The sequence below is a fragment of the Salmo salar genome, chromosome ssa22 (genome assembly GCF_905237065.1).
Source record: "Salmo salar chromosome ssa22, Ssal_v3.1, whole genome shotgun sequence".
Lineage (NCBI taxonomy): Eukaryota > Metazoa > Chordata > Actinopteri > Salmoniformes > Salmonidae > Salmo > Salmo salar.
The window spans coordinates 51,244,541-51,256,388 of NC_059463.1; the positions used below are offsets into that span (position 1 = coordinate 51,244,541).

Sequence of the window (11,848 nt, forward strand, 5' to 3'; positions counted from 1 at the left end):
TCCCCGTGAACAGCAGGCCATCATGGCACTTGGTGGATTAGAGTCAGGAAACTGGCCCAATAGTCTGACCCATCAATACAAAAAATAAAATGGATCCTTGGCCATCATAGCATCAGTGCCAAATGAATCATTGAGAGCATGGTGGATTGATAAATGCAAGGACAAGCTCTTAAGACAATTTATTAAGACCACCATATTGTCTGTTCAACAAATCACCCTCACCGCGTACACGCTTCAGCCAAACACGGCATCAATACTCACTTTAATCTGCATAGCAAGTCAGAGGCCAACATTTTAAAACAAATCGTCCATGACACTTTATTTAAAAAAAATCAAAACAAAGTTACAAAATTCAAACTATACAGGAGCCTAAAGAACAGGATTTTGAAGGGATTACACTCAAATCATCAGTCCAGTAGGGAGACTCAAGGTCTGGAGGGACGCATTCCTGGGGGTAGTGGGCCTGGAAAGAGAATATTCAGGATTAATAGTAAAAGTGCCATGGCTTGAATAATGAAGCATTAACTCATTTTAACATCAAGTCTCCAAAGACAAAACTCAACCTGAGTTCATGCATCTGGGCTCAGAGTAATCCTGCTTCAATGAGCTTCATCAGCATCAGGTTCAGCTCAAATGAAAATCATCACCGCAACAGAACTGATGTCTCAAAGGCTGAGTGTACACAGACAGCACAAATCTGATCTTTTGCCACTAATTGGTGTTTTGACCAAACAGACCTTTTGCCAATAATTAAGAAAAATATCCGATTTCAGCTGCCTGTGTAAACACAGCCAAACAAATTTTACTCAGAATCCTGAAAGATAGTCACCCTCACCTCTCATGCCTGGGTGTGGTGGCCTCATGCCGGGAGGGGGCATGCCCATTGGACCTCCACGGCCAGGGAGCATTCCCATTGGAGGACCCATGGGAGGCCTCATGCCGGGGGGAGGACCCATCATACCTATAGTGGGCAAAGCATAGATTATGTTAATCCCAGTCAATAAATTAATGTAAGCACAAATACCCACTTCCTAAATACAAATGTTGATCATGCGAAGTTGAGTGAAGGTTCTGGGCTCAGAGTAATCCTGCTGATGTAATGTTTCAGCATCAAGTTCAGCTCTAATTATCAATCATCACTGCAACAGAACAAAAGTCTACTTTCCACTGCGAATGAAGCTAGGCAGCCATTGTGATTCAGTCCTTACCTGGAGGGGGTGCACCACGACCCATGGGAGGGGGTCCTCCTCTGCCTGGTGGGTACTGTGTGGGGGCACCAGCAAGGGTGGCACCAGCTGCTGCTGCAGCGACCGTTCCCCTGCCCTGTGGGGTCATTACCTTGGGAAGGGGGTACCGCATTTAACACTGTGGTCAAACCAAATAGCGTAGTTCCAAGGCCCCAACTCAGACATCAAAATCTCCAGAGATCGATTAATACTGAACTTGTGTAATCAAACTCATGCAATTATACAAATCTCTACAGTAAAATCTCAGACGCAGCAGAGAGAAGACCGTGCTGTTTTAAAGCACATTATCAAGTCTACGCACTTTACCATGACTTTTGTCAAACAAGATCTATACTGCTAAATATAGTGTTTATGGAATTTTCAATTTGCCTAGCATTGTTCCATCCTGAAAACATACAAAAATATTGTTTGGACTTAAGCAAAAAAATAGTACCCACCCAAGAGAAATCTGCAAGCTAATCCCCAGTAATCGTCCACCATAGCACCATTACCTATCTTTAGTTCTCAGTAAGATGCAGATGGGATAAGAGGGAACTTGTGACCCGAGACCTTAAGCTTACCTGTTGCGAGGGGCCTCCTACTCCCCTGACCGGCCCAGCGAGGCCTGCGGGTGCCTGGGGCATGGGTGCTCCGGCAGGGACGCCTCTGCCAGCAGCCCTGCCAACTCCTGGGCCTCCTGCCACACCAGCCAGGGGCACACGGGCAATGCCAGTCTGAGGGGGGGGGGACACTAGGTCAGATAACACCCCTATGAATTTCTAAGTACAGTTAAATCTCAAATGATTAAACGGCTCTGGGCTCAGAGTAATCCTGCTTCAATTGGTTTCAGCATCAGGTTCAGCTAAAATGATCATCACTGCCACAGAACAAACTAACTGGTAAACCTCCCACATTGATCCAATTAAGCCACCCATCGAGTAGGAAACCCCACTGTGATAAAATGCCTTCATTATGACAGACACTGAGCATTTACACTACAGAAACCCTACAGGTGGTGAGGAACGGCTTACATCTTTGGGAGGGGGTCCTTCCACTGTCATGGAGACCAGATTCTCTCCTCTGAGCAGCACCAGGCCTAGTACCCTCTTCTCTTCACGCTCAGGCTGTTTGGAATTCTTGGGCCTGTCAAGGGGAGAGTAGGGGTTAGAGCAAAAAAGATTTGTACCTTCTATTTCCTTGTCTGGAATACAATAGCATGAAGGATCTGATAAGCAACCATCCATTTGCCAGCTCACTTCGACATTTTTGCAGTCAGACCCAGGATTAGAACTGGCAACCATCTAGTTGATGGCTCACCTTTAACCATTAGGCTACCCCCCCATTCAGTGAATGCTTCTGGGCTCAGAGTAATCCTGCTAAAGTAATTTGTTTCAACATCAGGTTCAGCTATAATGGTCAATCACTGCAACAGAACCACTGTCAACCTTTCTAAACCTGCCCTGTTTGATAGCGGCAAATGTAATGATAGAGATCCAAAAGCAATTACTGATTGTTCTTAACAAAAAAACATTACTTACTTTATCTTCCTGAACTCGTCACAGTCACACAAGATGAGGTTCATGTGTTTGTCAAAGGCTTTGAAAGTCCCGATGAAGATACGACCGTCCTGCAGGATGCACCGCATCCTGAAGTCGATGTGTTGCAGCATCTTACTACTCTTTCCAACAGTCTGTAAAATTAGGCATAAATCAATTCTTGCAACACTATACTAAGAATTGACAAACCTCAGTAATCATGCTTCAATTATTTACAGCATCAGGTTCAGCTCAAATGAGCATCACTGACAGATCAACCCAAATTGAACCAAGTTACCCACTGACTATCGGCCATCATTGCTGGCATGGAAATTAATACATTCTTAACTCAGATCATGACCAGACCTCAAGAACAAAAAGGAGGAACCTTGATTGTAGCAACTAGAAAACTAGGTAGGTTGTAGATTGAATATATTAGTCAAGTAATGCTACCTACCAAAAAAAAAAAAACTGGACTAGCAGACAGACAAGCGGCACTTTCGCCACGACAAAGTGGTAAATTGTCAGGTGGACATTTCGATGGCAACATACAATCATGATAACGTTGACGGGCTTGGAGCCTAACGTGAATGAATGAAGCCAGGCATGAGCATGCAGCCAACCAACTAGCGTTAGCTAGCTATGCTACCTAAACAAGTTCTGGTCATGATCAACTACGGCCAGGGTTTAGTTTTGCATGGACGTGCTGGTCAAAACTATTGTATGAAAAAGCACATTACAACAGTATCATAAACGTATGCAATTTGTTTCAAATGGCGAATGTAGCTAGCCATTGTAGTCTTATAAGCTAAGAGTGAAACAAAGGCCTACACGCCTACGTTGTACTGACGTTCGTCACCCGGACAGAAAATAAAGTTTCCACTGAATAAAAAAAACTAAAATATATCATAAAATACGTAAATCATACTTCAATTGAGTCAAGAATAAAAGCCTTACCATGGTTGCAGTTCTGATGGCTCCGATGTAACTCGGATCACGCCAAGCAAACTCAAAAAATTGACCCGCGAAGCTCCCAAACTAGGTGCTGCCAGGTCCGTCTTTATCCGCGAGTTACAGGAAGTGACGATGCACTCGTGTGAACCCGTTAAAAGCGAGAAGCGCTCTTTACACGCCACTTCGATACAAGCTATGACCGGAAGTAACTTCTTAGTAGCGTGTTAGGAGAATGTGCATAACAGGTTAGGATAATTAAGTTAAATTAAGGAAAAGGTTTAGGGTTTGCGAAAATGCTCTCATTCACCTGCTACGAAAATCACCTCCGTTCGTAGTTGCAATCGAAGTTACGTGAAAAGTGTGTCCCCGTTAAAACCACCGTGTGTCATTTATTCAGTCACTCAAAATAACGGACCTTGCTATCGTGGATTTAAAATGGTTAAGGTAAGGGTGAAGGATAGGGTACAGGTTAGGTAAGGCTTATAGTTAAGGTTAGGGGCTAGGGTAAGAGTAGGAACATCCCAAGGATCTGGATAGCACAAAAGTCAAAATGACGTATCATTTATATTTTTGTTTCATAACTCAATTATATATATTTAACATATTTAAAACAGATAATGGTACACATGTATGATAATAATATAATGTACGCTCAGAATGGGTTCTTACGGGAACATAGAAAGTGAAACACAAAATATATTTTTTGCGCAAGCGTAGTTTCCGTTGGGACTCCCTGCATGCCACTTCCGTACAAGTGCATTTTCGCCAGTGTGGACTCGAGTCACATGACTTTGACACATTTTATGACTTGAGACTTCATTTGATAGAAAGTAAAATAACTTGACTTGGAGCCTCAACACTCAGGACTCGACTTTGACTTGAGACTGATTACCGGTTATTGTCTGGCCAGGTTTTGTCACTCATTTTGTGGCACAGAGTCTCAGCCAGGGACATTAATGCCCTTTTCTAAAAGGAAAATAAAAAAACTGATTGGCTTGGGAGACGCACACTCAGCCATCTGATTGGACCAGCAAACTGTCAATCTACACAGGCCGGGGTGAGCTAGTTCAGTGAGAAAGGTTTGGTGGGTTAGTTGGGTCATGTGGAATCGTTGAGGGTAACTAGAAGTGGTCTAGTGATAATTGTTTGTGTTTCTGTTGGGCAGAGGAAGAATGCACTCGAAGTAAAACGAATGGGGGCAAGAAAAGTGAATTGTTTCGTTCTCAAGAAAAGGGAACCAATGAAAGGAGTGATAAGGGGGAGGAGTGGTGAGAGTAGTAGAGATATACCAGTACAGAGGGATAGGCCAAAAAGTTAAATAAGTTAGAGTAAGATTGGATTTTTAGCATTTATAGCAATGGTTATCAATTGTACTGCAGGGATGGAACGGAAGTCTCAGAAAATGGAGGTTGTGGTAGCAGTTGCAGAGGTATTTGGGTGTGTGAGACTTGACAGCAGAAGAGTTACAGGATGTGTTAAGTGGTGATGTCCCATCCTTTCAGGGTGATGGCATGAATTAGGAATAAATAAATTTCATTAGTAGAGTAGGGGGGTGTTAATGTTATTTTATATAATATAGTATAGTGTTAGATGGTAGGGTATTTATTTAGTACATTTTTATTTTTCAAGTAAAGTATAAGGGAGTTGTACTCCAGTCTAGTAGGTGGCTGTAATGCAACAAATTGGATGCCAACCGCTGTTAAACCTTATAGAAGAAGGTTTGGTGTGTGGGTTCCCACTGAATGGGAAACATATTTTTTTCATACATATTGTAATTGGCTACATATAGCCTAACATTTGCATTTTATATTTATACCTTTGCTTATTCGATCTAGTCACTAACATAGGTCTATGCCATTGCACAAAATTCTTGTTTCAAAAACATCTAAACTGTGCTTGAGAACCAACAAGTTGCGTGTCTTGAATGTTGATCAATGACCTGTCAACATCATTTGGCGCACAAAGGAAATGCTGTCATACACTTCGATCCAGAGAATCCCAAACCTGCTCAATGGGTGACATGTCTGGTGAGCAGGCCCGGCACCACGAGGGGGCAATGCTCCCTTAGTTGGAATATTGTGCCCCTTCAGTTTTGTATCACAATCTGCCCCCACCGTCATGCCCAACCAATTTGTTGTGTATGCTTCATTCATGCAACTCCCTTGCACGCATCATACGTACGTCATACACATTTACCAGTTGATTGGCTTTCACAGAGAAGGGCGAGGTAAATTTGACCGTTTAGGTTTACTTTCAAAGTTACATACTACGAAGAAAAAAAAGTTTCACAGAGCAGCTGGATGTAATTTAGCTAAGGTTAACAGTTAGGTAGGTAGCTGATAGCATGATGGATATTAGAAAGTGGCTTCGCCAGGGCACAACGGCAGCATCAGATCAAAGTGGCGGGGAGGGGGAGAACCACAAGGCCACTGAGCCGATGCTAATCACCAAGGCCAGGGTCGTCGAGGCACGCATCAAGCAAATAACATTTGAAATGCATGGTACTTTGGACAGAAAAACAAGCAAGGAATGCACAGGGAGCGGTGATTTCAAAACTTGTGAATTCTGCACAGCTTGCAAGATATCGTATGTATTTATCTTCGATTGTGGAATTTCTTGCTGTCAACGAGCTTCCTACATTTTCATTTTAGTCATTTAGCAGACACTCTTATCCAGAGCGACTTACAGTAGTGAATGCATACATTTCATACATGTTTTTCTCCGTACTGCTCCGTACTGGTTTCTCACATACACACACAGTACCAGTCAAAAGTTTGGACACCTACCCATTCAAGGGTTCTTCTCCACTTCCACTACCTTCCACATTGTAGAACAACAGTGAAGACATCAATACCAAGAAACAGTGTAACTTTGGATGCGATGGACGCAAGAGGGGAAGGGGGCGGTGGACTATTCCTGGTGATGTTAGATTATACGCTCAGGAAAGACAAGGAACTTGCTAGTGCCTTAAGCACAATTCCCTGCAATGCCACATACACATCTCATGACATCCAGAACAAAATAATTGGGCTCATGAGTGAGGTAGTCACAGAGGAAATTGTGAAGGAAGTAGGTGATTCATGGTACACAGTTAAAGTGGATGGGACGGAAGACCCAACCGGGTGCGAGAACATTTCAATTGTACTCGTTATGTGGGCGAAAACAACCGTGTTTGTGAGCGGCTAGTGTCAATGGCAACGAGTAAAGCATGTGATGCTTTATCACTGACTAACTTGGTCTTGTCAGAGCTAACAAATGTTGGCCTTAGCACCGAGAAGATTCTTAGTCAATGTTATGAAAGGTGGTGCAGGACAAACTGAATCGGGAAGTGCCGTATGTGCATTGCTTTAATCACCAGCTGTATTTAGTCATAGTGCACGCTATGTCCTCTGAGGGTGCATTGGATGACTTTTTTTATGTGTATATTTCCCTTTACAAGTTTCTCAGGAAACCAATTGTGTCTGTGCAATATTCAGGAGAGAAACTGGCCACAGTGAGTGTCATTATAAAATCTCTGGACAGCATCATCCACCTGCTCAGAGAAATCGAGAGTACCCGCACCTATGGTACCGAGGTGCGACTTGAGGCTGTGGGCCTATTGAACGCTGTTTACAAACCGAGCTTCAGATTCATTGCCTTCATGGACCACAAAGTACTCAGCCTGCTAGACCCCCCCCCAACAAGTTACTTCAGGCTGATCAACTGATCTGTTCACTGGCATCCGAGTCGTCCGCAGTGCCCACAATTGCGTGAAAAAACTACGACGTGAAAGTGAGTTTGATGAGTTATGGGAGAAATACACGGACACCTCCGCTCCAAGCAAACGGCAAAGAGTAGTGAGTAGTAATCTGAAAGAATATGTGGTCGAAACAACAATGGGCCAGCAAGAAGAAATAAATGAGAGGGAGTCCAAAAGACTGTTTTTCAGCACTCTGGATGCTGTACTGGGAGAAATGTCAGCAAGATTTAACGAACAAAACAGTCAACTTGTTGAGGCCCTGTGTGCCTTGCACCCAGAGAATGAAACATTTATGGATGTGAAAAAGGTGAAACCACTGCTGGACTTAATCTCAGGAGATTTTGTGGAAGCTGAGTTTACTGTCACGCCAGTTTCTACAGACTGAAATCACCTGATCTGGAGAAGAAAAATGGACTACGCAGAGCATTTTGGATCGATACTCCGGGCCTCTAACAGCAATGCTTACTGTAATGACTGGCATTGAAGCTGGGATTAACATTTGCAGCATCCATGGCAACTTGCGAGAACTCTTTCAACATTGAAAAACGTATTCAGTGAGCACAGACGGAGCATGTTGCACAGGAGGAAAGTGCAGCTGATTCAACTAGCATTTGAGAGGGATTTTAGAAGCAAATTCTGTGGGGAGTGGAACGAGACTTTTGAGGAGGTTCAACACAGCATCAAGGCGGCTGCAATTCTTTTGAATCTTGGTACGAACAGGCATCCTGGCTGGGCTTGTATTATTTAGTTATTTTCTAGCTTTTGGAAATGCGTGGCAAATGTCAGAAATAGGCGTAGAAGTGATTTTCTTTATTGGAGTTGTTGCCAAGTTTTCTGCTTGATTTCTGTGATTGGATTGGAAATGTTTGGTTTATAATATAATCAGATTGTTTTTAATGTTGTTTTATATGGTAGAAGAGGTGCTTTGCATTACATTGATAAGGGTGGGCAGACCTTGGCCAATAGCTGAGTAACGATGTAGCTATAGTGTTGCCATAAACAACTAGTTGCCATGGAATACTAATTTCTCTGTTATCATATGCAGCGTAGTACGGCACTCTCGTGGGAAGACAGCTTGGTAGCTGCGTCCAAGCTGCATTGTACTGATAAATCCTGGTAGTGCATTGTACATTATTGTTTGCTTTCCGCTATTGGAAATTAATTGTATTGGCATGGGTTATTACGGTAATTAGCAACTGTTTTGCATTGCATTGATGAGTATTGTGCATCTAGCGTTGTCATAACTTGCAATTGCTCAAGTTGGTTATGAATTGTCCATGTTTGCAAAGTGGTGCAGTAGCCTGTATTCTTGCGGCAAGACAGCCGTGTGTGGCTGCAAATACATTGTGTGTAATTGTACTATCGATTATTATCCATCCTGTGTTATCAGCAAGTGAAAATGGTTGTGCCCCCTTAGTCATTTCTAATGCCCCCTTGCTGAGTTATTCCTGCTGCCGGTCCTGCTGGGAAATGTTCAGCTTCCAGGAATTGTGTACAGATAATTGCGACATGGGCCTTGCATTACCAAGCTGAAACATGAGGTGATGGCAGTGGATAAATGACACGACAATGGGCCTCAGGATCTCGTATCTCTGTGCATTCAAATTGCCATTGATAAAATGCAATTGTGTTCATTGTCAGTAGCTTATGCCTGCCCATACTATAACCCCACCGCCACCATGGGGCACTGTTCATAACTTTGACTTCAGCAAACTGCTCACACACATGACACCATATGTCACACGACACCATATGCCATCTGCCCGGTACAGTTGAAACCGGGACTCATCCGTGAAGAGCACACTTCCCTTCTTGATATGCCACACCTGTCACGCCCTGACCATAGAGAGCCCTTGGTTCTCTATGGTGTAGTAGGTCAGGGCGTGACTAGGGGGTGTTCTAGTTCAATATTTCTATGTTGGTGTTTTGTATGGTTCCCAATTTGAGGCAATTACCAGGTAATTGTTGCCTCTAATTGGGGATCATATTTAGGTAGCCATTTCTCCCACTTGTGTTTGTGGGATATTGTTTTATTTGGTGCTTGTTGCACCACGCAGTCACGTTTTGTCGCTTGTTAGTTTTGTTGAAGAAGTTTCACGTTAAATAAATATGTGGACCTCAACACACGCTGCGCCTTGGTCCGTCTCTTACAACAACCGTGACAACACCTGTCAGGTGGATGTATTATCTTGGCAAAGGAGAAATGTTCACTAACAGGCATGTAAATAAATGTGTAGACATAATTGTAGAGAAATAAACTTTTTGTGTGCATGGAACATTTCTGGGATGTTTTATTTCAGCTCATGACACATGGGACCAACACTTTACATGCTGTGTTTATATATTTTTTGTAATTACATACCTCAGTGGTGGTACTGGCTATATCTAAAGATAGCTGTAACATCGCACTACCTTCAATACTTATGGGATGAAGATGTAACATATTCTGGTGAATTAATTACAATATTTTTGAGGAAGAAAAAGGCTACAGACTGTAACAGACAGATCATGCTTTCCAGTGGTGACCTGTTGTTCAGGGCAGGTTGGGCCAAATAATACAAAATATGTTGCCTATTATGCATGTTATTTTAGGATTAATATGTCACATATCACTTCGCAAACAATGTAAAAATATATATATATATGGTAATAAAGCCGCATATACAAACATGGTCTCTTTTTTGTTTTCTTGAGTGAAGCAGCTCCAAAATACAGGTGTTTCAGCCTAGTTCAGTGCTTTCTGTGGTGGTGGGGCAGGCAGCGGAAAATACAGAGCGTAGGGGTTGGTAATGTTCTCTAATTACGCTGTGATTGGCTTAGTGTTCTGTCACTCATGTGGACACTACGTCACAGCAAAATCTACGGGGAGAGCTTGAAAATTCAAGCCCTTTAGGTGCTGCCATAGATTTATATTAGAAGTGCCCATCCAAGAAGGCTAAGGGCATTTGCCACAGATAAAATTACGTCAAATCACATATCTACTGTAGCTTTGATTGGACTAATCATGTCAACATCATACTTTCAAAATCTTAGCTAGCAAGCTAGACAAGCAGTCATCTTGAATCAAGTCAACAATCTACTGGCAAATCCTTTTCAATCCTTGTCATATGAAGATATATTATAGATAAAACGTATCAGTGCTCATCAGCCATTGGACATAAACATTACACAACAAATAAGAAATCGCAAATTCAACAATGAGTAGTTTGGAAGGAATCATTGGCTAACTGCAAGCGTTGCAAAGCAATCACTAGCTTGCTATTCAGTGGCGAGGGTGTGTGGTCCAATTCTGGGTTTAAGTGTCTCTTTACCAAGCTTAAATGGATAAACATTCACATTCAACACCATGGGCCAGAAAAGGTTGAATACATAGGCCATGCTGTCAATCCAGCATAACTTCTGCCACGTTCAAAACAACTGGAAACTCAGAACTGGGAATTTTCCAATTTCAGTGAGTTCAAGACAACTGGGAACTCTGAAAAAAATGAGCTCCAACTGGGAAAATACCTTTTGAGATTCTCATCACAAAATTGTCAAAGTTCAACTTTTCCCCCGATGCCTTGAGATGGATGAAATCATACCTTGAAGGCAGAACTCAGTGTGTCAGAGTGAGCAATGAGCTGTCGCCCACTCAGCTATGATGTGGGCCTGCCCCAAGGGTCAATACTGGGGCCCTTCCTGTTCAGCCTGTACATTAATGATCTGCATTCTGTCTGTACTGGGTCTGAAGTTCAAATGTATGCACATGACACAGTGATAAATGTGCATGCAAAGAGCAAACAACAAGCTGCACAAGAACTCACTACTGTAATGGTCCAGGTTACAAAGTGGCTCAGTGACTCGTGTTTGCGTCTCAATGTGAAAAAAACTGTTTGCATGTTCTTCACAAAGAGTGCAACAGATGCTCCTGAGCCAGATGTCTATGTGTCAGGGGAGAAGCTCCAGGTGGTATCTGATTTTAAGTACCTTGGCATCATACTTGATTCCAACCTCTCTTTTAAAAAAGCATATTAAAAAGGTCATTCAAATAACCAAATTCAACCTAGCTAATTTCCAATTTATATGAAATTGTTTGACTACAGAGGTAGCAAAACTGTACTTCAAATCTATGATACTTCCCCACTTAACATACTGCTTGACTAGTTGGGCCCAAGCTTGCTGTACAACATTAAAACCTATTCAGTCTGTCTACAAACAGGCTCTCAAAGTGCTTGAAAGGAAGCCCAATAGCCATCATCACTGTTACATCCTCAGAAAGCATGCGCTCCTGAGTTGGGAAAATTGTGTGCAATACACCGACGCATGTCTTGTATTCAAGATCTTAAATGGCCTGGCTCCCCCTCCACTCAGTATTTTTGTTAAACAGAAAACCCAAACATAAGGCAGCAGATCCA

General features: G+C 42.6%; 1 protein-coding gene across 1 annotated transcript; it reads right to left on the bottom strand.

Moving 5' to 3' along the window:
- Positions 1–164: 164 nt before the first annotated feature.
- snrpb (small nuclear ribonucleoprotein polypeptides B and B1) lies at positions 165–3,830 on the bottom strand. The gene is made up of 7 exons (NM_001141050.1): positions 3,719–3,830; positions 2,765–2,916; positions 2,258–2,369; positions 1,808–1,960; positions 1,209–1,338; positions 836–961; positions 165–463 (listed from the first exon to the last, which is right to left on the bottom strand). The coding sequence occupies exons 1-7, from the start codon at positions 3,719–3,721 to the stop codon at positions 426–428; spliced, it is 714 nt and encodes a 237-aa protein (NP_001134522.1). The 5' UTR covers positions 3,722–3,830; the 3' UTR covers positions 165–425.
- Between the last annotated feature and the right edge of the window lie 8,018 nt (positions 3,831–11,848).

Bases quoted from the DNA above. Each gene is read 5' to 3' on its own strand.
- snrpb (NM_001141050.1), bottom strand. The intron at 2,370-2,764 runs GTAAGTAATGTT...TCCCCTTGACAG, and splicing joins GACGAGTTCAGGAAGATAAA to GCCCAAGAATTCCAAACAGC. The intron at 1,339-1,807 runs GTAAGCTTAAGG...CCCCTTCCCAAG, and splicing joins TAGGAGGCCCCTCGCAACAG to GTAATGACCCCACAGGGCAG.